The 23,941-nt window shown below is 51.3% G+C and overlaps 2 protein-coding genes across 20 annotated transcripts in view; one reads left to right on the top strand and one right to left on the bottom strand.

The window, feature by feature from the left end:
* Positions 1 to 927: 927 nt before the first annotated feature.
* On the bottom strand, positions 928 to 11,834 carry ZNF467 (zinc finger protein 467). 2 transcript variants are annotated; one of them, XM_072652373.1, is made up of 4 exons: positions 10,487 to 11,834; positions 7,184 to 7,300; positions 6,355 to 6,468; positions 928 to 3,181 (listed from the first exon to the last, which is right to left on the bottom strand). In XM_072652373.1, exons 1-4 carry the CDS (start codon positions 10,608 to 10,610, stop codon positions 1,629 to 1,631), a joined length of 1,908 nt encoding a protein of 635 aa, XP_072508474.1. In that variant the 5' UTR covers positions 10,611 to 11,834; the 3' UTR covers positions 928 to 1,628. The 2 variants fall into 2 exon arrangements, with proteins under 2 accessions (XP_072508474.1, XP_072508475.1); XM_072652374.1 differs by lacking the exon at positions 10,487 to 11,834 and adding an exon at positions 7,723 to 8,423.
* Positions 11,835 to 11,941: 107 nt separating this feature from the next.
* Positions 11,942 to 23,941, top strand: part of LOC140533059 (SCO-spondin-like) — a 92,815-nt gene continuing 80,815 nt past the window's right edge. For 9 of the 18 annotated variants that reach the window (XR_011976778.1, XM_072652362.1, XM_072652365.1 and 6 more), the window contains exons 1-11: positions 11,947 to 17,626; positions 18,029 to 18,205; positions 19,007 to 19,089; positions 19,356 to 19,526; positions 19,774 to 20,024; positions 20,499 to 20,601; positions 21,227 to 21,385; positions 21,524 to 21,603; positions 22,154 to 22,306; positions 23,051 to 23,213; positions 23,597 to 23,837. Coding sequence is in view for 15 of the 18 variants with exons in the window: in XM_072652362.1 (XP_072508463.1) it covers positions 17,574 to 17,626; positions 18,029 to 18,205; positions 19,007 to 19,089; positions 19,356 to 19,526; positions 19,774 to 20,024; positions 20,499 to 20,601; positions 21,227 to 21,385; positions 21,524 to 21,603; positions 22,154 to 22,306; positions 23,051 to 23,213; positions 23,597 to 23,837 (1,634 nt within the window). In the remaining 3 variants the exon portion in view is untranslated. Of the gene's footprint in view, positions 17,627 to 18,028; positions 18,206 to 19,006; positions 19,090 to 19,355; positions 19,527 to 19,773; positions 20,025 to 20,498; positions 20,602 to 21,226; positions 21,386 to 21,523; positions 21,604 to 22,153; positions 22,307 to 23,050; positions 23,214 to 23,596; positions 23,838 to 23,941 lie in introns of all 18 variants that reach the window. The other 9 variants (XR_011976779.1, XR_011976780.1, XM_072652366.1 and 6 more) reach the window with 7 other exon arrangements.

Genomic DNA, 23,941 nt, shown 5'->3' with positions numbered 1-23,941 from the left:
TCACACACACACAGACGCACACCTCAGACTCTGAATTAACTCCAAGAGTTTCAAAGATGTTTTAATGACCCCATCCTTGGAATTACTATCTAGGTCCCTGTCAGATCTACTTTAAGGTGATAGCATTCATTAGTATCTAAATTCTTGTGCTTATTTAAGTATCAGTCCTATTATTTTATCCTCATACCCTGAAAAAGTTAGCTCATTGTCTTTTCTGCTCCACTCTTGTTAGCCCATCAGTTCCAAATCCCCTTCTCTGGCTGGGAAACAAAAACTGGGAGTAAACACTGCCCATCTATAAAAAGAGCAAGTTTGGGACACAGGCTGGAAACAACAGGTATGGGAACCTCCTTCCTCCTTCCTCCTCTGTGCTCTGCACTGAGCTGGAATCATAGGTGGCAAAAATGGGTCAGAGGTGGGGGGGAGGGGCCTTGGGAGAATTCCAGGATGGGGCATAGAGATCCAAGGTACACAGCTCGGATAGCTGGTTGATGCTGCTACAGTCAAGAGATGAAAGGACCTCCTATATCCACAGACTCTCTCTCTGCATTTCCCATCTTTGAACCTTTACCATCTGCTGAAAGAGGGGTGGGAAAGAAAGCTGGTCAGCTCTTCAGCTAGAGGCAGGGGCCACGATCTAGGATTAGTAAATTAGCAAATTTCAAATTGTATGATTTTGCTAAGTGGCTGGGTCATCCTTGCTTTCTAATGGGATGCAGGGGAACAGAGTAAGTGCTGTGGTGAGGGAAGGGACTGTCTTACTCTGCTTGACTTTTAGTGTTTTGCAAGAAAAATACCATTATCTGAGAACCTGAAGGCTCACAGAGGAGGTCAGGAGAAACCCAGGGAGCTACCTATGCAAATAGGTCGCCCAACTTCCCTCATCCCTTGATTGGTCAAGGAAGAAAGCCCCAGCACCCACCAATCTTACAGCCCCCAAACGTTCAGAATTTATTTTTAATGACACATCAAATACACAGGTGACTCTCCTTCCCTCTTTTTTTGGAACAGACTCCTGTCCCCTTTTTTGAGGGGGAGGGGAGAGTCCTATAGCTTTGAAGGGGAGTGAAAAAGGCCTGGAAGAGCAACCAGTAGGGAGTGTATTCTGTTCTCCATTCCCTCAGAGTTCTGTAGCCTCCCCATATGGTTCAGCCTGGTCCTCTAGTCTCCTTTGGTTAGTTAACTCACTTCCATCCGGTAAGACCCAAGGCTCCACGTTGATGTACTATGCTGCAGACAGAAAAGAACCTTAGAGTTCATTGAGTATAACCCCCTCATTTTACAGATGCAGACCTGGGTCTCATGGCGATTCTCTCTGGGTGGTCCTCACGCGGATGGGGTATTGTCCAAGCTGTCAAGCATCCAGAGGGTCGGAAGAGAAGGAAGGAGGGTGATGAGGGTGATGGGGGTGAAGGGTAGCTGCAGGAGGCCGGGAGACCGAGCACAGGTGCTACGTAGAAAAAAATGAAGGTGGGCAAGGAGGTCAAGGGAGGGAGGGGAACACGGGAGCCTCTGAGCAGTAGGAAAGCAGAGCAGTCAGAGGGGAGATCAAACCGGCAGTTAGGTGAAGGAGGGTGCTGAGGGGCTGTCCAGAGACACAGGTGATGAGGGATAGGGCTCGGTTCCATTTAGAGGAAGAGTGGTGTTGGGGCAGGCACGGTGGGGACAGGCCAGGTTGGGCTTGACAAGCTGGGGTCAAGATGCGAGATTTCGCCGTGCGTGCGCTGGTGCCGGGCCAGATGGGTCTTGCGGCTGAAGCTCTTGCCGCACTGCGAGCAGGGGAAGGGGCGGGAGCCGGTGTGGACCGCCTGATGGCGTATCAGGTTGGTCTTGGAGCTGAAGCAGCGAGAGCAGACGGTACAGGCGTGGGGGCGGCTGCCGGTGTGTACTGCCTGGTGGCGGCCCAGGTGCGACTTGCGGCTGAAGCCCCTGCCGCACTGGGCGCAGGCAAAGGGCCGGGCGCCGCTGTGCACCTTGGTGTGGGCGGCGAGGTTGGGGCGGGAGCCGAAGCGACGACCGCACTGGGTACAGGCAAAGGGCCGTTCACCTGTGTGCACGCGCCGGTGCCTCGTCAGGTGCTGCCCGTGGGAGAAGCCGCGCCCGCAGTCTGGACAGCGGAAGGGCCGCTCACCAGCGTGGGTTCGTTGGTGTGCCACCAGCCCTGGACGCTGGCTGAAGTTCTTCCCGCAGTGAGCGCAGGCGAAGGCCTTGATGGCTGTGTGGGCCGCCGCCGCCGTCCCGGGGGGGCGCCGCTCCCCCTGGCTCCGCGCGCGCTCCGAGAGCCCGAAGGGGCGGTTCCCGCGGTGCCCCCGTGGGTGCGAGGCTAAGTTCTTCTTCCAGCCGAAATCCTTCCCGCAGTCTGCGCAGGGGAAGGCCTTGGGCCCGGGAGGGGCTGCGGACGCGTCCTGGCACAAGGGGCCCGTGGTCTGCGGCGGCGGAGGGGGAGGTGGGGCAGGGCCTGCTGCGTGCACCCGCCGGTGGCGCACCAGGTGCTGCTTGTGCGTGAAGCTGCGGCCGCACTCGGTGCACTGGTAGGGTCGCTCCCCGGTGTGGATGCGCTGGTGGCGGATCAGGTGCGTCTTCTTGCGAAAGCGCTTCTCACACTCGGCGCAGGGGAAGGGCCTCTCCCCAGTGTGCGTTTTCTGGTGGGAGCCCAGGTGGATCTTCTGGCTGAAGCGCTTCCCGCACTCCTCGCAGGGGTAGGGCCTCTCCCCAGTGTGCGTGCGGAGGTGGCGGGTCAGGTGAGCCTTCTTGCTGAAGCGCTTCCCGCATTCTGGGCATGGGAAGGGCCGCTCGCCCCGGTGGCTGCGCAGGTGGGCCAGCAGATGGGTGCGCTGGGAGAAGCTGCGGCCGCAGTCCGGGCAAGCACACGGCCCCTCGCCCCGGTGCAGCCTCTGGTGCAGCCGGAGGGTCAGCTGGTCCCGGAAGCGTCGCTCGCACTCGCCGCAGCCGTAGGGTTTCTCCAGCACCTGGGGCCAGGACGCCAGAGCCAGCCCGCTCAGAGGCGCCGGGGCTCCGGGCTCCAGCTTGCAGGCCGTGGCCACGGCCGCCAGCGGTCCCAGGTCGGCGGGCAGGAAGGGGCCGCTGGGAAGCAGCTGAGGGAGGTGTTGGGACCACGCAGCCTCCTCTTCCTCCGCCTGGTCCTCATCCTCCACCTTCACCTTCCGGATCATCCAGTCTTCTAGAAAATGGAGACAAGGAGTGGCATTGAGACTTTCTTTCAGACACTTTGGTGTTTCATCGGCTTTTTTTTACATGAGTCTCTTCCTCCTCCCCTCCCTAAACCTTCTTGTTACCAATCAGCTCATTCATCAGTGTTTGACAACCCGTGCCTCAGTGGCACCTCCCTCTGCCAGCCCTGCTTTTGCCCCCGTTGATCTTCACAACCACCCTGGGCGGTAGGTGCCCTGATGATCTCCATTTTAGAACAGAAGAAACAGACAGAGAGTGACTTGTCCAGGGTCACAAAGTCATAAGTGTCTGAATCCGGATTTGAACTCAAGTCTTCCTGATAATAAGACTAACATTCTAGCTGCTGGCCAGCTAACTGCCTCAAAGTATTTCCTCCTTGCTGGAGCAAGAGGAGCCAAAGATCTGAATTCTGATGTCAGACTTTTGTTTTGCTTTTAAATGAATTTGTATTTAATCACCACAAAATCTGCGTGCATTTGGAAAAGAATAACACGTGTGCAAGACATTATGTCCACAGAAGGTATGGTTGCTTATTTATTATAATGAGATTATATGTATAGTATATTTCATATCCCATCTCTCAATGCGTCTGGGACCTTCTGGTTGGACACCACTTGACTAGGTGATTTCTAAGGTTCTCTTCAGTGGTAAGAGCAGAATTTGGATTCAGGAAGACCAGGATTCCTAGGTGTTCTGATACTTACTAGCTATATAAATGTAGGCAACAGATAGACTTTTCCAAGGAGTTGTCTGTACAGTCTTTCTCTACTTCACCACAGTTTCTCCTCAAACTCCCCCCTGTTCTATCCTTCTCACCCTGTCTGAAAAAACTATTCCTTACATGGTCACCAATGACGTCATGGGCAAATCTGGTGTCCTTTTTTTAGTGCGCATTCCCTTGACCTATCGGTAGCATCTGACATTGATGACCTTCCCTCCCTTGGCATTCCTGACACTACATTATTGTGTTTCTGTCCCCTCCCTGACATTTCCACCTGTTTGATCCTGTCTCTACTCCAAACTCATCTTTACTGAAAAATCTGCTTGCCCCCTCCTAATCTTCTATTTCTGTAAAAGGCATCACCTTCCTATCACTTTTTCAATCATGCTTTGAAACATGGGTACCAAATTTGACTTGTCCCTGTTTGTTCATCTCCCCTTCACTAAGTCACGGTGATTTTGGGTGCAGTAGAAAGAGCACCAGCCCTGAATTTAAAACTCAGCCTTAGACACTTACTAGCTGTGTGACCCTGGGCAAGCTACTAACCTCTGTTTGCCTCAGTTTCCTTAACTGTAATATGGGGATAATAATAACATCTACGTTCCAGGATGGTTGTGAGGATCAAATGAGATAATTGTTAAGTGCTTGGTAGCTGCTACTTTTTTTTATTTGTAATGTCTGGTACATAGAGATATAATAAATAGTATTACTTTACCTTACTCCTTGTCCTTCCTGTTCCCACAGCTACCACCCTAGTCTAAGCATAAACTTTCTATTGCTTATCACCCTTTTCATCTCAGCCTTTCAGAACCTTAATCTTTCTTCAGGGCTCAACTGGTAGTAAGTACCTGCTGCAGGAAGCCTTTTGTGATCTCAGCTATTTATAAATACTCCTACAGCTCTTTATCCGATCTCCCCTGGTAGAGCAGTTTGCCAGCCTAGGAGGAAAGATCTGGGTTCAAAACCAGCCTCTGTTGCTGTACAACCCAGGCAAACCACTGAGCCACTTCAAGATTTTGTTTCATCGTCTGAGTTGTTGTGTCAAATAATGGATGAGGTGTTCTGTAAACTTTAAAGCCAAATATGAATCCCAAGTATGATTTACTCCCTATCCTTTATCTATAGTCTACATCTCTAGACTAGACAGTTATTGTCTTCTTGGGGGGAGTTGGGGGGTGTCTATATCCCATGCCTCAAGCAGCATTTTGCACAGTGTAGGTATTTAGTAGAGGCAGATGTTGAAGTCTGACCTGGGGTCAGTAAGAACTGGGTTGAAATCTTCCCTGAGATGCTTATTGGCTGTGTGATCCTAGGCAAATCACTTCATGTCTGCCTCATTTCTCATCTGTAAAATGGGGATAACAACTACCTTGCCATGTTTTGAGAATCAAATGAGATATAACATTTGCAAAGTGCCTGGCACACAGTAAGAATTTATTCCCTTTCCTAGTCACTGAATTGAATTCACTGTTGCATATATAGACTATCCAACCAAAAATGAGCCACTCAGTTACTCTTCCTAAAATGCTATTTTTAATTATGTCACTTGTTTATTCAAAAACATTCAATGGCTTCCTATTGCATCCAAAATACTCTCCCTCTGCAATCCCATCCTACATATTTTGAGTGTCATTTAGCATTCTGTTGACTTGTATTAACTTTTCCTGCATCTATCTCTTCATTTGGACTGCATTTCAAGCTTCTGGAGGGCAAAGACGGTGTGTCTGCTGCTCCCCATGCATCCCCTATGTTCCTTAGCGTAACACTTAGACTGGCCCTGTGTTTGTTGGGTGTAGCTTTGTTGGAGGAAAGAAGAGACACTGAGTAGACAGATATGAGGGTAATAGCAGTGGGAAGGGAGAAGGGGGGGATGGATGTCAATAAAGAGCCTGGTGAATGACTGGCCTTGAGGAGTGAGAGTTAGGGGCCCAAGATAGCTGCTACTGACTGTGTGTGTGTGTGTGTGTTTGTATGTGTGATCCTGTGGAAAGCGTTGGCAATAAATATTCAGCAAGTGTGTAATGAATAAGTAGTACTGAAAAACCACTCCACCATGGCATCAAAATAAAGTAACATCCCTTTGAATTCCTGTCGTCTCTATTTTCTTTAGCACATGTCACTTATGCTTACCACCTTATATTAATTTACACTTTCCACCCAACTAGATTGTAAACACTCAGAGGGCAAGCCATTGCATCGAATGAAGCACCGGGAGGAGAAAGGGGAAGATTTCCATTGTTAGGGAAGCCCTGAGGGGATCCTAGGGAAAAGTCAGGGTTGGCTTATTTTTTCTTTAGGGTCAATCAATGCCCTGTAATTGCTACTTTTTACAGTAGAATTTCTAGATCTTTCCGAGAGAGATGTGTGTGTTTAGGGGAAGGAGGGTTCGTTTAACTCTGGGTTACCAGAAAGAGGAAGGAAGGGACAGGGGTTTAGCTCACCTGGGCAGGAGCCCTCAGCCTCTATTTTTTGGGGTCCACCTCCTTGATCTGCAGTGCTCTGTTCTTCCCCTTGTTCACTTTGGAAAACATCTTCAGGTTTGGGAATCAGGGACCCTGGAAGAAGATAGGTCTGATTTTATTAAAGAGTCTAATGGTGTGGCTTTGCAGTGACCAAAGGAAATAAACATGGAGTAAGGGTAGGAGTCCTTGGGGGGCCACCCTGGCTGATCCTAGGTAGCTGAGGGAATGTTGGGGACAAAGATCATAGGTTCAGAGATTAGAACTGGAAAAGACCTTAAAGACCTAGTCCAGGGGTGGCGATTTGCTCTGTAAAGTTTGGATTTAGCCAAAGGGCTGCACTTGAGGATCCAGAGGGTCACGTGCTGAAGGTTCCCCATCCCTGTTCCACACCATCATTTTCCTGTGGAGGAAATCTGACTCCCAGTGGGGTCAAGTGACTTGGTCTCCCGGGGGGTAGGTTGCACAGCCAGGCCTCAAACCCAGATGTTCTGAGTTCCAGTCCAGTGCCCTTTCCACTGGACCTCGAGTTCCAATCCAGCCAAGGCCTTTCATGGGACAGTATATCTCAGCCTGGTCTGTCTGATCAGAACAAGCTCTAGATGACTAAACCACTGGGGTGCTTCAGGGTTAGGGTTCAGGTAAGGGAGGGCCGTGGGGCTCCCAAGAATCACTGGAGCCCCAGATGTAAGGCAAACCACTGGACCAAATCAAGATGTCAGGTATTGTTCCGGGGATCCCTCTTCAGTCCTATTCCCACTTTGCTCCCCTTTCTTCCTCTGCCTCATCCCCTCCGCCCTGTTATTCTTACCTGAGTATGCACCTGGTGGTCCTTCTCCCCCTGAAGGTGCTGTCTGCTCCTGGGCATCATGAGGCCTGTCTCCTGGCTCAATTTGTGGGGCCATCTCTGGTTGACCTGCAGGGTATCCTGGCATAGGCAGATAAAGGGACATCAGTTCCATTTCCCCCAAGGCCTTGCCTGGGTTTGGCAGGTCTCCGGGCTGCACTAGTAAGCCCCTCCCCTTTCCTGCCCTCTCCTCCCCTGCCCTCCTCTCCTTCCCATCCCCTCCTCTTCCCTCCCCTTTCCTCCATCAGGACCGGCCTAGATGTGTTTACTCCGCTGTGGGGGAAGGGGATACAACAGAAAATAGTTAGGTCGCAATACTGTAGAGTTCTGTGCATATCCACACAAACATATGGTCCAGCACAGTGCTCACACACAGCAGGGGGCTAGTCGTTGTATAGTGATTTTATGAGAAAGCCACCTCTCCAGAAACAGGGTCCTTGGGAAGGACTGTCTGTGAGGGAAAAGGTTCTTTTCCTAGCTCCCAAGTGTTCCTAGCCCTTCACCTGGGCTCTGACTGCCACCTTAGTGGCAGGGAAGTTTGGCATTCAGAACGTTTCCCGGATCGCCCTGCCCTCAGGCCAGCAGCATCACTCAGCTCTCAGAGTACCTGGGTCCCTCCCACACCTTCACAGACTCTAACTGATCTCCGTGGAAATGTCAAAGGGAGTTCCTTCGGGGTTATAGCTAGGGGAAACTGAGGCACAGAGTGAAAGGGATTCTGTGAGAATGGATCATTTAGGAGTCCTTGGGACTGTGCTGGGATGCTCCTCCTCCTGGGTGGTTCTGGTGGCCCCTGCCCAGTTTCTCCCCTACCCCACCCCACCCTCAATCCCAGGGTGAGATGAGACTTCTGGGCCTTGGGGAGTGTGTGTGTGTATGTGTGTGTGTGTGTGTGTGTGTGTGTGTGTGTGTATGTGTGTGTGTGTGTGTGTATAGTATGCTGAGGAGATGGGGAGCTCAGGCTCCCTACCAGCTGTCACTGGGAGCTAGTGAAATAGGAGCCTAGTGGGAGGGAGGGGGGGAGCTCTTAGGTCTTATTGGGCAAGTGGTGGTGGGGGAGGGGTAACCACAATTGGGGGAGGGGTAGATCCCTCCCCTCATAGTCTCCCAATAGGGTCTTCACGGGATGTGTGAGATGGCTCTAGTTTCCTCTCACAACCCAAACCCTACGATCCAGCCCCAACCCCAAAACCAAAGAGCTCTCTGCCCCTCCTTCTCCCCAGGCCTCCTCACCAGTGGCAGTGAATATTCCCCTCCCCTTTCTTTTCCTTCCTCCCCCTCCCCAGCCGGGCTGGCTCATTTCCCCTCCCCCTTCCCTTCTCTCGGCAATACCTCCCCCCCTTCCCTCCCCCTTGGGGTAGGCTCCCCCTCCCCCTTCTCTAATCTCTCTGGCTGCCTTTCCTCTGCCCCTCCCCGCCTTCCCCCTTTCCTGCTTACTCTCCCTCCCTTCTCCCGAATCTGGCTGGCTCCCCCCAGCTCCTCCTCCCTCTGCCCCTCCTCTCAGCCTGCCTGCCTGCTTGCCTGCCTGCCGGCTGGCTGGCTGGCTGATGGGCTGGCCTGGCCTACCCCTTGTGGGCCCCCCTCTGCTTTTCCCTCTCCCCTCCCCTTCCTGCTCCTCCCCAGCCTCCTCCACCCCTCCAGGCTCCCTTCTCCTCCCACTGCCCCTCTCCCTTTTTTTTCCTGTCTCTGGTGGCAGTACTCCCTCCCCTCCCCCACCTTCCCAAGCCTGCCTTCCTCTTCCCCTTCCCCTTCTGGTCCCCATCCCCTGCCTCCGCTCTCTTCTCTCTCCCCCTCTCCCTCCCTCCACCAGCTTCTACTGTACTGTCTTCTCTCTCCCCTCCCCCTCCATGTCTTCCTCTCCCCCTCCCTTTTTCCTTCCTCCTCTTCCCCCTCCTCCTTCTCCTTTCCCCTCCCTCCCCCTTCCCTTCCCTCGCCTTCCTCCTCCTCCTTTCTTTACTCTTCTCTCTTCTCCCTGCCTCTCCACCTCTCAGGCTACACACCCCTGCTCCCCTCCCCCTTCTCTCTCCTCCTCCCCTCCCTCTCCTCCTTCCCCCTCCCTCCCCCTTCTTCTCATCTCTCTCTCTCCCCTCCCCCTCTCAGTTCTCTCCCTCTATTTTGCCCCTTCCCCTCCCTGGCCCCCTTCCTATCATACTCTTCCCCTCCTCATCTCCTCCCCTCCCCCTCCCTGCCTGTTAGTTCCTGCACCCTCCAGTTTTCTTGCTTTGCTCTAACCTTGGGGTTTCTGCTTTCTCCCTTTCCAGACCCCTTTATATGTATGCCCCCCATGCCCCACCCTGCCCTTTCCTTGGGTCTCCCTTCACCCTTTTCCTTCTGGTCTTCTCTTCCTTTCCCCCAAACCAGATTTACCTCTTTGCTCTCCCCCTCTCCTTACCTAGCCTCTACCCTGTCCCTCCAGAAACCTGCCCTCCCCATCCCAGCTTCCCCCTCCCCTATGGACAGCCTCCTTTTTTTTTCTCAGAATTTATGCTTCCTCTCTTGAGACCCCACCCTTCCACCCCCTCTCTCCAGATCCCTGCCCCCCTCCCACTCGACTTCCAAACTCCCTTCTCTCCCCTAAATCCCTGCCCCACCCCTCCACCTTAGAAGACCCTACCCCCCCCAGATTCTTTCCCCTTTCTCCTCCTCTCAAGCTTATCACTCAATACCTTTCCTTCTCCCTTCCCCCACACTCTTCCTCTTCTCTGGCTCACCTCTATTCCCTGCCTGTCCCCCAGGGGACACCCTTCCCTCTCTTCCCCCAATTCCCCTCCCCTCCCCCAGGACACAGTTGATTCTCTCCCCTTCCCCTTTAGATCACCTTTCCTTTTCTGTCCCATAGCCTACCCCCTAAGCCCCCTTTCCTTCTTTTCCCTCCACACCCCCCATCTCTTTGAATCACTCATCCCTTGCCCCTCCCACCTCAGACCTCTCCCCCTGTCCCATCCCATCCCCCCTCCCCTCTTCTCATTCTCGACCCCCTCTCCCTTCCCCCTTTCCTCGGATCCTTTCCCTTTCCTCACTCCCTGCCCCCCCATCCTTCATCCCCGGCTCAGACACCCCGATCCCCACCTTCCTTCCCTCCCATTCCTCAGACACCCACTTCCCTGACACCCTTCCTCCTCCCTGTCAGATACCCGTCCCCCCCACCCCCCCGAGCTGTCATCAGTATGTGCGTGCGTGTGTGAGTGTGAGTGTGTGTTGTGCGTGTGTGTGTCGGGGGAGGGGGGAGGCGGACCGGGCCGCCCGTTGCACTGCCTCTCTCCTTACCTGGCGGGACAGCCGCGAGCAGACGGTCCCCGGACCCAGGCGTCCGGGGTTCCCCGCTCCCCTCCGCTCCGCGCACAATGGCGCCCGCTGCCTGCAGCTCTGCTGCCGACCCACCGACGGACATACAGACGGACAGACGGATGGCTCGGAAACTTCCCGGAGACGGGAGAGGGAGAGTCAGGGCGGAGAGGGAGGGGAAGAAGCTGGAGGGAGGGAGGGGAAGGAAAGAAGTCCGAGGAGGGGAGGGAAGCGAGAGTTAAAGGGAAGGGGCAGGGGGTTAGGGACGTGAAGGGGAGGGGAGGGGCAAGCCAGAGGGATGGGGAGGGAGAAGGGGAGCAGGGGGGAGGCACTCCAAGGGGAGGGGCAGGGGGTCTGAGACCTAGACGGGGAAGGGAATTATTGGGGGAGAGGTGATCAGAGGACCTAGAATGGGCGATGGTAAGTGGGAGAAAAGGGATGGGGGGGGAGGAGATGGGAGGGGGAGAGAAAAGGGAAGAGGGGGAGAAGGGAGGAGGGGAGAAAGGAGGAGGGAAAGAGAAGGGGGAGGGAAGGAGGAGAGCTGGGGAGGAAGGGCATGGGGGACTAGAAGGGAGGGGCGCTAGGGAGCCATAGAGGGAGGAGCCAGGGCAAAAGGTGGAAGGCCCCTAGAGGGGGAGGGGGAGAAGGAGGAGGAGGAGGAGGAGGAGGAGGAGGGGAGGGAGGATCTATTGGACGGGGGAAGGGGATGTGAGAGGGCACTGTTAGCAGCTTGAAGGGAGGGAGATGGACTGTTTTGGGGAGGGTGATCGTGTGTGTCTGTCTGTCCTTCCATAGCGGTGCCTGTCCTTTTGTGTATGTGACTTTGTGTGCATGCTGAATGGTCTGTCCTGTCTCTGGCTGGGAAGCTTAGCCTTCCCCTTCTCCCAGGCGGCTCCGCCTGCCCTGGTCAGTGCCCTCTGCCCATTCTGTCACTTCCAGTCCTTCCTCTGAACGGACCCTCCAGCCGCCTGCGTTCTCAGCCTCCTAGCTCCCCAGCACTCTCTCAGTTCCCAGAGAGAGATGGGCAAGGACAGCAGGAGGCAGGAGTCCCTGGGGGTGGAGTGGCGGGAGGTGGGGAAGGGGGGGAAGGACGAACACCTGACCACTTCGGGTAACTGAGGTCTTCTCGACACGCCACCCCCCAGCCTGCCCAGTCCAGTCGCTGGTCAGGAAGAGAGTTGGGGGCGGGGTTCGGGAGTGGAGGAGGAGGAGGAGAAGGGTGTGTGTGTGTGTGTGTGTGTGTGTGTGTGTGTGTGTGTGTGTGTGTGTGTGTGTGTGTGTGTGTGTGTGTGTGTGTGTGTGTGTGTGTGTGTGTGTGTGTGTGTGTGTGTGTGTGTGTGTGTGTGTGTGTGTGTGTGTGTGTGTGTGTGTGTGTGTGTGTACGTACTAGGGGGTGGGGCTGGGAGGGCACTTAGGGGAGGGGCCTGGGGGCGGGGCCCTCTGGCCAGGCCGAAAAGGAGTCTGACCAGGGAATTGGGGTGTGGGGGTCTGGGCTAACTTTAGACTAGGGAGGTGAGGGATTGTATGGCAAACCATAGCTAAAGCTCCCCGCCTCTGTGGGACTACACTGTCCCTCAGCCTGAATCGACAGCACGAATGTTCACGCAGCCTCGCTGCCTCTAGTCCAGCCGCAGGCTGGGTTGGGATCTACCTGTGTGGCAGGTTGGCGAATTTAAGTCTGTCCCTCTAGCTGCTTCATGGCAAATGCCTGAAATGCTTTCCTCTAACCTTCCGAGGGTCCCCTTTCCCCCTCCCCCATCCCACTCTCACAGCTGGTTCTCCCTCCTCTCCTGGAGCCCCACTTACCGGGTCCCTAGACTACTCTTACCTCGCTTTTCTCTCCCCGGGCATGGTTAGGGTTCTGGGAGCAAGATTCCACCCCAGTGGCCTGCCCTTGGCCAATTTTCTGAACCACAGACCCGGGGTAGGAAAATGAATGGAACCAGCAGGGCAGGTGTTTATGGTGGGGCCAGTCACACTCACGGCACTCATACCCTGTCTCCCCCCTCCCCCCCGCCCCCCATGTTTATACAGGTGAAATCAGGGTCAAATGAATGTGGAAGGCAATCTTGAAGAAGTTCCATGCTAGCAACCTGAGAGGGGAGGAATGAGCACTGTAAGGGAAGGGTGTGGAAGAGGGTGGAGTAGTCCTCTATTTTAAGTATCTTAGTGAGGCGGGGCCTTTTGGTGGGTGGATTTTACATATATGTATAATCAGAAGAAGCAGGTTTATGGGTGCAGTGGATCAAAAGTGAAAGGACCTGGCTTTGAGCCCCAGCTCCTCTATTCGCTGCTTGACCACCTACAAACCACTTAAATCCTCTCTAATTTCCCTGATCTCTAAAATGGGAACTATAATCACAGAATGACACCATGGCCTTTGGAATAAAGGGTCAGGTTGGCATTAGAAAGACTTGGAGCCAAGCACTGCCTTTTACACGTCCTAGCTGTGTGACCATGGGCAAGTAAGTCACTTAAGTTCTCAGCCTTGTTGTTTAGTCTTGTTCTACTCTTCTTGACCCCATTTGGGGCTGTTTTCTTGGCAGAAATACTGGAGTGGTTTGCCATTTCCCTCTCCAGCTCATTTTACAGATGAGAAAATGGAGGTACACAAGGTTAAGGGACTTGCCCAGGCTCACACTGCTAGGAAGTGCCTGAGGTCAGATTTGAACTCAGGAAGATGACACCAGGCCCAGGGCTCTATCCACTCTACCATCTAACTACCCCAAGTTCTCAGTGCTTCAGGTAATTCTCTAAAACTAAAATTTGCAGATACTTTTCTGATCAACTCAGTAAAAGGCGTTTCCACCCTGAAACACTAATGAATCAGTCAATCAACATGAATTTTCTAATGGCCCTAATATGGGTCAGATATTATGTTAAGCTGAGGAGATAAGATAAAAGTGAAACAGTCTGTACCCTCAAGGAGCTGCCATTATAAGGGGGAGGCCTGGATGACATAAACATATGCAAACATATACAGACTATATATAAGATGAATACTAGATAGTACATTAGCAATGGGAGAGTAGATCAGCACTCTTCATGTAGAATATGGAACTTGAGCTGAAGTCTGAAGAAAATCAGGAAGAGGGGCAGCATACTAGGCATGGAGGACAGTCAGGGCCCAAGCATGGAAATAGTTGGGAGAGGAAGCCTTGAGGATGTACAACAGCAAGTTCAGTTTGGCTAGACCATACAGTATGGGGGGGGGGTGGGGTGCTAAGGAGGACTGATATGGAAGAAGACTGGAAAGGTAGGAAGCAGGTTTGGTTTGAAGGGCTTTCAGCGCCAAAGGAGTTCATATTTTAGAGGGAATAGGCTGCCACCAAAGGTTATTGAGTAGGAAGGTGACTTGGTCCAACCAGCCCTTTAGGAAAATCACTTTGGCAGCTGTGTGTAGGTTGATCTGATTAAAAAAAATTCACAAAGTTAGAACCACAAGGGACTCTTGTAGAGGCCATCTATTCTAATCACTTCATCATCCAAATGAGGATCTAAGGTGAAGTGACTTGCTCAAGGGGTCATACAGTTAGTAAGTAAGTGACAGAACTTTGACTTGTGTCTAGGTTTTTTGATTCAAAGTCTGGTTCATTCATTGTATATCTGCCCCACCATACTCCCACCATCTACCTGATGGCCCTCATAGGAATATTGTAAGAAAAGCAGGTTGTCTCTGCCACTGTCAACCACTCCACAGTCCCTTACTTTCTGTTTCCTACTTTCTACTCACTTAGTCAATACCAAGTCTTTACCTTTCACATGGTCTTTTATAATAGCTCCTGGACTGATTTCCCTCCCTCTCTTTTCTGATCCATCTCTTTACATAGCAGCTGAATAATATTCCCAATGTCTATAACTGTTCAGGCCTAGCCCTCTACTCAAAAAACTTAAGTCCCTGCCTACAGCCCATGAAAGATGAAGGGAATGCTTATTAAGTGCCCACCACGTGCCAGGCACTATGGTAAGCACTTTCCAAATTTATCTGATTTGATAATGAAGACAAATCCCTTAACCTGTCATTGGAGATCCAACCCCATATGACCTCAACCTAAGGCAGAAGAGTACAATGGAAACACAGGGGATCAAAGGCCATGAGTGTCTGAGTCCCACTTCTGACATTTACTGGCTGGGTGATCATGGTCAAGTCCTTCCAGACCTGTTTCCTCATATTTAAAATGAATGAATTGAACTAAATGACCTTCAGGTCTTTTCCAGCTTTAGATCTAAGACCCTATGATCCATTTGTTTTTCTAGTGATATTTCACACTACTCTCCTTTATGCCCTCAGTTTCCCAGCCAAACCTAGCACTTTTTCCAATTTGCTTGGGCCTGTACAGGCCCACGCTGAACTGAAATGTGTTTCCTCCCAGTCTCTACTGATTGAAATCCCTTCCTCCAAAGCCCAGCTCAGCTTCGGAAGGGTTCTTCCTCCATGAAAGTGCTGTCTCTCTTCTCCAATTACTTAAAAGAAAGCTGGGGGGGAGGGGGAATAAGCATTTATTAAGCACCTGCTAGGTGCTAGGTCCAGTGCTAAGCACTTTAAAAACATTATCCCATTTGATCCTCACCACAACCCTGGAGATAGGTGCCATCATGATCATTTTACAGCTGAGGAAACGGAGGCAAACAGAGATGAGACCTCGCTGAAGGTTACACAGCTAGTAAGTAGCTGAGGCTGGATTTGAATTGTCTTTCTGATTCCAGGCCTGGGACTCTATCTCTTTCACCACCTAGATGCCATGCCTCAGAGCACTTCCTCTGGAGCTCTCCTTTGTAATGATCACGTCTTGTTGTTCATCATACTTATTCACTTTCATTTCTTATCCCTGCTAATAAATTATAAACCCCTTGAAGGCAAAACTTTCCACCATTATAGCTCCAGCTTCCAGCATAGTGCCTTGCCCAAAATAGGTATTAAAGAAATGTTTATTGAATTGAACTGAATAGTTGAATTGGAGCCTTAGGTCACTCCTCTGCCTGCTCATCGTCTTACCCTCCGGATGACTCTGGTGACTGGGTGAATGTGTATGGGGGAGATACTGGGATGATGTATTACTGGGAGTGTGTGTGTGTGTGTGTGTGTGTGTGTGTGTGTGTGTGTGTGTGTGTGTGTGTGTGTGTGTATGTGTGTGTGTGTGTGTGTGTCTGTGTTTTGAGCCCAAGATTGTGGTCTCTTGCCAGAAGACCCTTTAGAATTCAAGATAATAAAGAAAGTCAATGCCTCCCCGTTTTATAAACTAAATGAAGAAAATGAGATGTAGAGAGTTTCTGTGACTCCCAAGATCACACACAGGTAGTTACTAGAAATAGGAGAACTGAGACTGAAACCTAGGTCCTGACTCCAATTCTTTTGTTATTTTCTATATTGTGATATCCAACTATCCCTTTGACTACAGAAGGGAGGGGAGAGAGCTGCTGGGAACGTGTGCATGTGTGTATCTAGGAGAAAAAGAGAGAAACAGAGAGGGACAGTGAGACTGAGAGACACACACACACACAAAGAAAGAGACACACGCACATAGTCTATTTATATCTAATCACAAGTGTATGTATGTGACTAGGAATATATGTTTTTGTAGCCTAGTCCTAAGTTGTCCTTAGGGCATCCTGTAGGGTATATGCAGTCCGGTAGTGGACCCTAAGAAGACCAAGAATCAACCCTTGGATTGGTCCCTAGGTATGGGATGCTGGTTTCATTCCCCTCTGCCTGCCCCCTTTCCTTCTTTCCTCAAGCCTCAGAACCAGCCTGGCTACTGGCCTGGCTCTGCTCCATTCAGGCCTTCTTGTTACTGGGCAGAAAAATTGTGGAGAATTCTTGGGATGCTGCCTCAGTCTTTGGAGGAGGGGAGAGGCCAGAGGTTGAGTTTTAAGTCCCAAAGCCACCTTCTGGCCTTTGGCATTCATGAGAGGGTGGCTGGTAACCAGGATGAAGCCAGGATTGACCTTTTAGTTCTTGCCCCTTCCCAACCCGGATCTTGGGATCATCCCATCCGGTTCATCTCAGCTGGACCCAGGATGCTTCTCTGGACCAGGAGGCCCTTCTCAATAGAGCCCCCCATTCCCTCTAGCCTCCAGTTGTCCCTCGTCTTTTTCAATGCCCCTGCTCTTCTTGACCTAGTGCCAAAAGTAAACTCCTTGAAAATATTTTTCTGAGAGAGAACCTCATAGCAGGGAGGCACAGGCCAGCTCAGAGACACTCAGAGAAAGAAACACATATACACATACATACACACATGTGCACATGCATACAGTCTGAGATATGTAGGAGCCCATTCGATCTCCCATTCAATTTTTCTCTCTCCCTCTTTCATACCCACATGCTAACACACAGGTAGGAATTCTCTTTTTTGGGGGTTTGAAAAGAATTTATTGGGGAACTGGGTAGAACTACATAGAGTGGGGAAGATGGCCTGAATACATACTATTAAAAAAAAGAAAAAATAACGAATTTCAAAGAAACCTCTTTATTGAAACAGCCTAATCCAGCCTCAGAAAGATGTCTTTTTCTTTTTTTTATAAAAAGACAATAATACGGACTTCATACTGTTGGGATGTCTGTGTGTTTATGTGGTTATAATACATATTTTGCAGATTCTCTGTCTCTCTGTCACACACACACACACAGACACACACACACTCTGGGAGGTAGAAAAACAGATGGGAGAGACAGTTTCCAGGCTGAATTGTCAGTTGCTGGCCTCTGGTGGTATCCAGAGGTCAGGTCCAATCTGGGACAGCTCAGATGCTGCACAGGAGGTGGAGCTGAGATGAGGATAAATGCCTCCTTAGACCTGAGGGCTCTAATACTCTCTGACCAACCTGGAAAGGAATACTGGTGAGTAATGTGAGGACAGGACAGATTGAGAAGGATTGCCTGCATAGGCAGACAGACGGGCAGACATACTGGAATATCAGAGTAGATGGTGGGTAGTGATCTTGACAATAGAGGGTAAAGGGCAGTTGTTGAATCTGCTCAGCCATCCAGCAGTTCTCAGAGGCACAGCTCCTCTTTCCCTCTATAGCCCTACACTGTCTTCTGCAGGTGATCTCAGGAAGAGCAGGTCCCATGTTGCTCCCAGCCCTGCTCTGTTTCTGGGCAATTTGGGCCTGGACTGATGGGTAAGACTCTGGCTCCCAAGGCCTCCTAGAACCTGGGTTCTGGTCCTAAAGGCTTAATGTCAGTTTCTCTCTTCCATATTCCCTTTCACCCTGCCCTCCAATCCCCGTGTAGGCTGGGGCTATGGTTTACCAAATTAGAACAGGGAATGCCAGGTCCCTACCAACTCCAAAAGGAATTTTTGCCTACTTTCTCAGTTCCCTGACATCCCCTTTGCTCTGGTTCCATGACCCCTCAGACAACCAGATTCCTTTCTTTTGCCCCTGGCCTTTGTCATACCTTCTGCACCCCCTTTCCCCTAATTTGATCTCCCTTATAAGGGGGCAGAGGGTGATTGTGGGGGAAATCCTTGCTAAAGTTCAATTGGGGGTCCTGTGGTACCAACTGCTTTTCTATCTCTGGAGCAGGCGGTGGTGCCAACGGACAGAGACTGTCCAGGTGGAGGAGGTGGTGACCCCTGGGCAGGAAGAGCTGGTGCCCTGCGGCAGCCTCTACCATTATATTCACCGGGGCTGGCAGCTGGACCTGGCCAGGAGCAAGCCCACAAACTCCCCATCTCCTGCTCTCTGCCCGATCTACAAGTGAGAAGAGGAAGGGGGAAAATTGGGCATAGACAATGAGGACTGGGGGGGATGACAGGTATGGGTCCTAGCAGGAAAGCTCAGGGGAGGAGAAAAGATGTGAGAGGGTGAGCATGGGGTGGTATGGCAAAGGTAGAGGAGAATAAATGGGGCCAAGAGGCATGGATGAGAGGAGAGAGAGAGAGGCAGGAAAGGGGGAGAGGCAGACAGAGAGAGACAGAGACAGAGACAGAGAGAGACCAGGGTGGTCGTAGAGAGAGACAGAGAGATAGAGAAAGAGGGAGAGACTGGGTGGAGAGAGACAGAGGCAGAGATAGAGACAGACAGACAGAGAGACAGAGACAGAGAAAGGGGTTGGAGAGAAAGATAGAGAAGGAGGGTGAGAAACAGAGACAGACATAGAGGCAGAGACAGGGTGATGGTGGCAGGCAGAGAGAGAGACAGAGACAGAAAGAGATAGACAGAGACAGAAAGACAGAGGGAGACAGAAACAGAGAGAGAGTGTCTACCTTGAGTACCATCCTTCATCAGCTTCAAACTTTCCTTCTTTCTATGCATGTACAATTTGGTGGTAGAGGGTATCTGAGGTTGAGAGATGTGGGTGTAGAGTGAGTATGACTAGGGAATGGTGTATGGGAAAGATTGAAAGGAGAGGAAAGTTGTGGATTTGTTGAGAGGGACCCACCCCCCAGAAGCACTTCAATTTCAAGTCCTATTTCTATGACATTATGGGCCCTCATTCCCCATGGGTCTGAGAAAAATGAAATGCTACATTAACCCTCCTGACTTTGTGTATTCCAGGCCACCTGATATCCGACCAGTAACCTGGAACCGGACTGTGAGGGCTTGTTGCCCAGGCTGGAGAGGTCCTCGTTGCACTCTAGGTAAGGCTGCCCTGCATCTGCTAGAACATACAGAGAATACAAGGGAACCTACATCAGAAAGATGTATCAGGAGAGAAGGGGTAAAGACCAAGACTGGGGTATTAGGTTGTGACAGAGTGGTTGTAGGGAGAGTAGGTGGATGGAGATACACATTCCCCAAAGTTGGCTGGCCACATCCAAACCAAATACTGCCTCCCAAGCCTCACCCCCTGCCCAATCATTCCTTCTCCATATACTCTCCCTTTTGGCCTCAATTTCCTTTGCAGGTACTGGCACCAAAGATCACTGTTTTGCCACATGGCAGTGCCAAGTAGGGCCAGATATCTTGAATGCCTCAGCAGGTAGCTTAGAGGAGTGTTGTGCCCAGCCCTGGGGGCGCAGCTGGTGGAATGACAGTTCGGAGCTTTGTTTCAGTTGTTCTTCCTGGCCTCTGACAGGTGAGGATGCTCCCAACACATATACTCTGGTTTGGCCAGGCTTATGAACCCTCAGGTTTTCCCCAGCACAAATGTCCAGTCCATGTGTGCCACCCCCGCCACTGTCCTTTCACCTCTGCTCTCTTACCTATAGAATACACACTCCTGCCCCACAAGGTAACCTACACTTAAGTACTTTGCTCTCCTCCCCCATGCCCTTGCTCTCTGCCCTCTCATCCCTTTGCTCAAGGTGAATGATCTTCTCCAGGTAATCATCTGTCACCAGCCCTCTTACAGCCATTGCCTGGGGCAGTGGGCCATCTCCGGAGCCAGCGCCAGCGCCAGGGCCTCTCAGCCACCTGCATGACTTGGTCAGGCTTCCACTACCGGACCTTTGACAAGCGTCACTACCACTTCCTGGGACGATGCACCTACCTACTTGCGGGTGATATTGATGCCACTTGGGCTGTTTACCTCATTCCTGGCAGACACTGCCCTCGGCCTGATAATTGCCAGCCAGTGAGTAGCTGGGAGTGGGGTCAAGGCTAGAGAGAGGCAAGACTAGGGGTGGGACAGGACAAGGTTAGAAGAGATACCTGTCAACCACCATCATCACTCTGCTGAGACTGCTCTCTCACCTCTTAAATATTAAAAAAAATGACTTTTCCCCCTGATCTCATCTTCCTTGGGGGCAGGTAGGTGGCACAGTGGATAGAATGCCAGACCTGGAATCAGGAAGATCTGTGTTCAAACCCAGCCTCAGACTCATATTATTTGTATGACCTTGGGCAAGTCACTTAATCTCTGTCTGCCTCAGTTTCCTCATCTGTAAAATGGGAGTAATAACAGCATCTCCCTCCCAGGGTTATTGTGAGGAACACATATTTGAAAAGCTCTTAAAACAGTTTCTAGTAAGCCTTACAGTAATGCTGCTTTTATCATTATTACTAAATGTTGAATGAATGATTTTCTACTCTCTCCTCTTGCTCCAAGACTGTTCAGGTTCTGATGGCACAGGATGAGGTGCTGATCCAGGGCTCCAATGTTTCAGTGAATGGAGCACTGGTGCTGGAGGGGCAGCCCCTCCTACAACATGGTAAGTGCTGTCCCTGGACGAAGAATCAGATGTGACTGTCTACTGAAGAGCCCTCATCTGTCCAGCTAAGGGGTGGGCATCTTTTGGGAAATTGAGGGGCCCCAAAGACTGAAGGATGAGGAAGTTAGGCCCTACGGTGCTCCCTCTTAACCTTTCACTGTGCTGGGAGTAAGGGGACTTGGCTTTTGCTGCTGCCTCACTGTGTGACCTTGGATGAGTTAGCACACTCTCTGGACCTATTCTGCCTATGTCAGAGGGGTATTGTGAAGACATAATGGGACAACAGATGGGAAAGTATTGTGAAGAGTCATAGAACATTAGAAATGGAAAGGACATCAAAATCTAATCTCCCCATTTACTAGATGAGGAAACTGAAGTCGCTAGAGTTTAAATGGCTTGAGCAATATCTCCTAGTTGGTGGCAATACTCTTTTCACCATACTGGACTACCACTAAAAGTATCAGGTATTAGAGATATGTTCTCTGTTATCTAGAGATACGAGAGAAAGAAATGCTTTCTCTCCTGTCACTCCTTCCTCCTAAATCTGTCCTTGCAAAGCTAGGAATGGAGACGGGGAGTGAGATAGAGTTAACCACCCCTTCTCTCTTTATCTTCCCTTGTCCAGGGCTGAGCCTGCAGTGGCCGGGGGACTGGCTGGTGCTGTCTGGTGGTTTGGGTGTGGTGGTGAGGATGGACAGGGCTGGTTCTGTCTCACTTACAGTTGACCATGAACTCCAGGGACAGACTAGGGGTCTTTGTGGGCTCTATAATGGCCAACCTGAGGGTAAGGGGTGCAGAGATAGAATGAATGTGTGTGTGTGGGGAGGTGTGGGAAGAAGGGGGTTGGATTGGAAAGAGAACTTGGAGGGGAGAGATAAAGCTAAAGTGGAAGGCTGAGGGCTCCCTCCTCAAACTCCCACAGATGATTTTTTGGAGCCCAATGGGGAGCAGGCTGTATTAGCTGTCACTTTTGGCAATTCCTGGAAGTCCCCTGACTCAGAGGTGAGAGATCTTATCCTTGATCCCAGACCCTCTCCCCTCCACCAACTCCCTTCACACCCCTAGGCCTAGGCTAGACACCATCAACCCCATTTTCTCCAGAACCCTCTTCACCCTTCTCTTGTTCCCTTGAACTAAGATAATCTTCTATCCCTCAGCCCCTATGTGACATCAGTAGCAGGAACAGGTTTTGATTCCAGGCATTGTATCTAACAGGGTGCTCCAGGAATGAGCTCGGCACCAGTCAGGCCTACACTACACGGAGTTGACTAACAAAAGGGTGGTTGGCTATTAGAACTGTTGGTGGCTATTGTTAATTAGCTAGCTGACTTCAAAACCAGATGCTGCTAGGTGTTCTGCTCCTGGCTCCTTTGCCATCCCTTGAAGTTTCTTCTTCCCTAGTTGTATCTTCTCTATTTTGTCTTCTCCTCATATTTAGAAGAGTTCTGGGTTGGTGGGGTGGGATGCTCGTGAGAGATTGGCATTCCTAGGCCTTTTCAAAAGTGACTTCCCTTCCTCCACTCTGCTCCACCAATCTTACTTTCTTTCCCAGCCTGGGTGCTTGGATGCAGTGGAAGCAGCACAAGGCTGCATGGGATCTATGGAACACATGGAGGCAGGTGTGGGTACAGGGGTACTGCAGGCGGAAGCTCAAGACATCTGTCACCAGCTGCTGGATGGTGTCTTCAGAGAGTGCCATGTCCAGGTGCTGGGGCTTGGGGAGGGAGCAGCATGGAAGATTTGGAGGTTAGTAAGAGAACCATCATGACTAATATTATAGCTGTCAAGATCCCCCTCCTGCCCCTTTTACACATGAGGAAACGCAGGCTCAGAGAACTTAAGATTAACCCAGGGTCACACTGCTAGTAAGGGTCTGGAACCAAGTCTTCTAACACACTACCCCCTACACCCCACTACCTCCCTTCCCTGGGAGCTGTGCTAGCTGCCCCCAGACTCAGCTTGTTGGCTAGAATCCCTACTCCTCTACTTTTTTCCACCCAAGAACCATTTCTCCTTTGGGGGGGGGGGGTGGGGTTCCTCTAATTGTGAGGCAAGAATTTCCCCTTAATTTGAAGCAACTGGTGGAATGATCTCAAAAACAGCCACTGTTCATTTCTGTGTGGTGTGTAGCACTTAATAAATGCTTGTGCAATTCAACTGAAAGCAATCAAATCAAAGCCAGACTAGAAGGAAGAGCCCTGACTCCTTAGTTCCAGTTTGACCTCTGCTTATGTGACCTTGGAAAGATCATCCTTCTTAGGGTTAGGCAGGAGGTTTGGACTAGACAATTTTTCAGGACACTTTCAGCTCTGCTAATACATGATTCTCTGAATCAGGGACTGGGGCAGGGCCAGTAAAGGACAGCCAGCCAGAAAGGGCATGACTGAGAGCCCACAGAGGGCAAGGGACATTATCATTGGCTGCTGGCTTATTGCGCCTCTTCTCGCAGGTTCCCCCTAGTGGGTTCCATGAAGCTTGCCTCTTTGCCTACTGTGTGGCAGGCGGTGGGCAGACAGAGAGGCAGGAGGCGGTGTGTGCTACATTTGCCAACTATGCCCGTGACTGTGCCCAGCATGATGTCTTCATCCCTTGGCGGAAGCCTGGCTTCTGTGGTATAGTTTCTACTCTTTTCCTTCACCAGGACCTCTTTCCCCACTTCCTCCTCCCCAATAGTATTGGGCCATACACATAGGCATTGGACTACACGTGGGCCTTGTCCACATGGGCACTGTCGTTACTAGATCACAGAGGACCTTTTGCCTACTTGGACCTTTGTATGCCATGAATGTCTTTCTGGTGGTCATCAGTTCAGAAGGCAGACCCAGCTGGGACATTGCCACGGTTCCCATCTGGGCATCAGCATATCCATTCTAGGCATGTTTCATCTTCCACACTCCCCACTGTTATCTCAGGCCCTGAGATTGTACCTGGTGTGGGCAGGGAGGGAGTGCCATCTCTTGCAGCATCTTGCATCACATCTTAAATGCTTCTCCAGAGCGCCTTTGCCCAGGAGGACAGCTATACTCAGATTGCGTGTCATCCTGCCCACCCAGCTGTAGGGCAGTGGGTGAGCATGAGGAGGGGCCGTGTCGAGAGGGCTGTGTGAGTGGCTGTGAATGCCCACCAGGACTTTACAGAGACAACAACCTCTGTGTCCCTGCCGCTCGCTGCCCCTGCTACTACCATCACCAGCGCTATTCCCCAGGCAGCACGGTGTTCCAGCTGTGCAATCCATGGTGAGGCCCTGGGCACTCTCTCCTCCCTGCCCAGTGAACAGGAAAGGGGTACTGACCAATCCCTTGATCTCTTTCTCTGGACCCAAATTGACTTTCCCATCCTT

The sequence above is a fragment of the Notamacropus eugenii genome, chromosome 3 (assembly GCF_028372415.1).
Source record: "Notamacropus eugenii isolate mMacEug1 chromosome 3, mMacEug1.pri_v2, whole genome shotgun sequence".
Classification (NCBI taxonomy): domain Eukaryota; kingdom Metazoa; phylum Chordata; class Mammalia; order Diprotodontia; family Macropodidae; genus Notamacropus; species Notamacropus eugenii.
Note: the sequence above shows the minus strand (reverse complement) of the source record. Positions and strands in the feature narration are given on the sequence as shown.

Coding starts and splice junctions, on each gene's coding strand:
- ZNF467 (XM_072652373.1), bottom strand. CDS start 10,610: ATGTCCGTCGGTGGGTCGGCAGCAGAGCTGCAGGCAGCGGGCGCCATT. Junction 7,301..10,486: donor GCTCGCGGCTGTCCCGCCAG/GTAAGGAGAGAG, acceptor TGCCTATGCCAG/GATACCCTGCAGGTCAACCA. Junction 6,469..7,183: donor ACCACCAGGTGCATACTCAG/GTAAGAATAACA, acceptor ATCTTCTTCCAG/GGTCCCTGATTCCCAAACCT.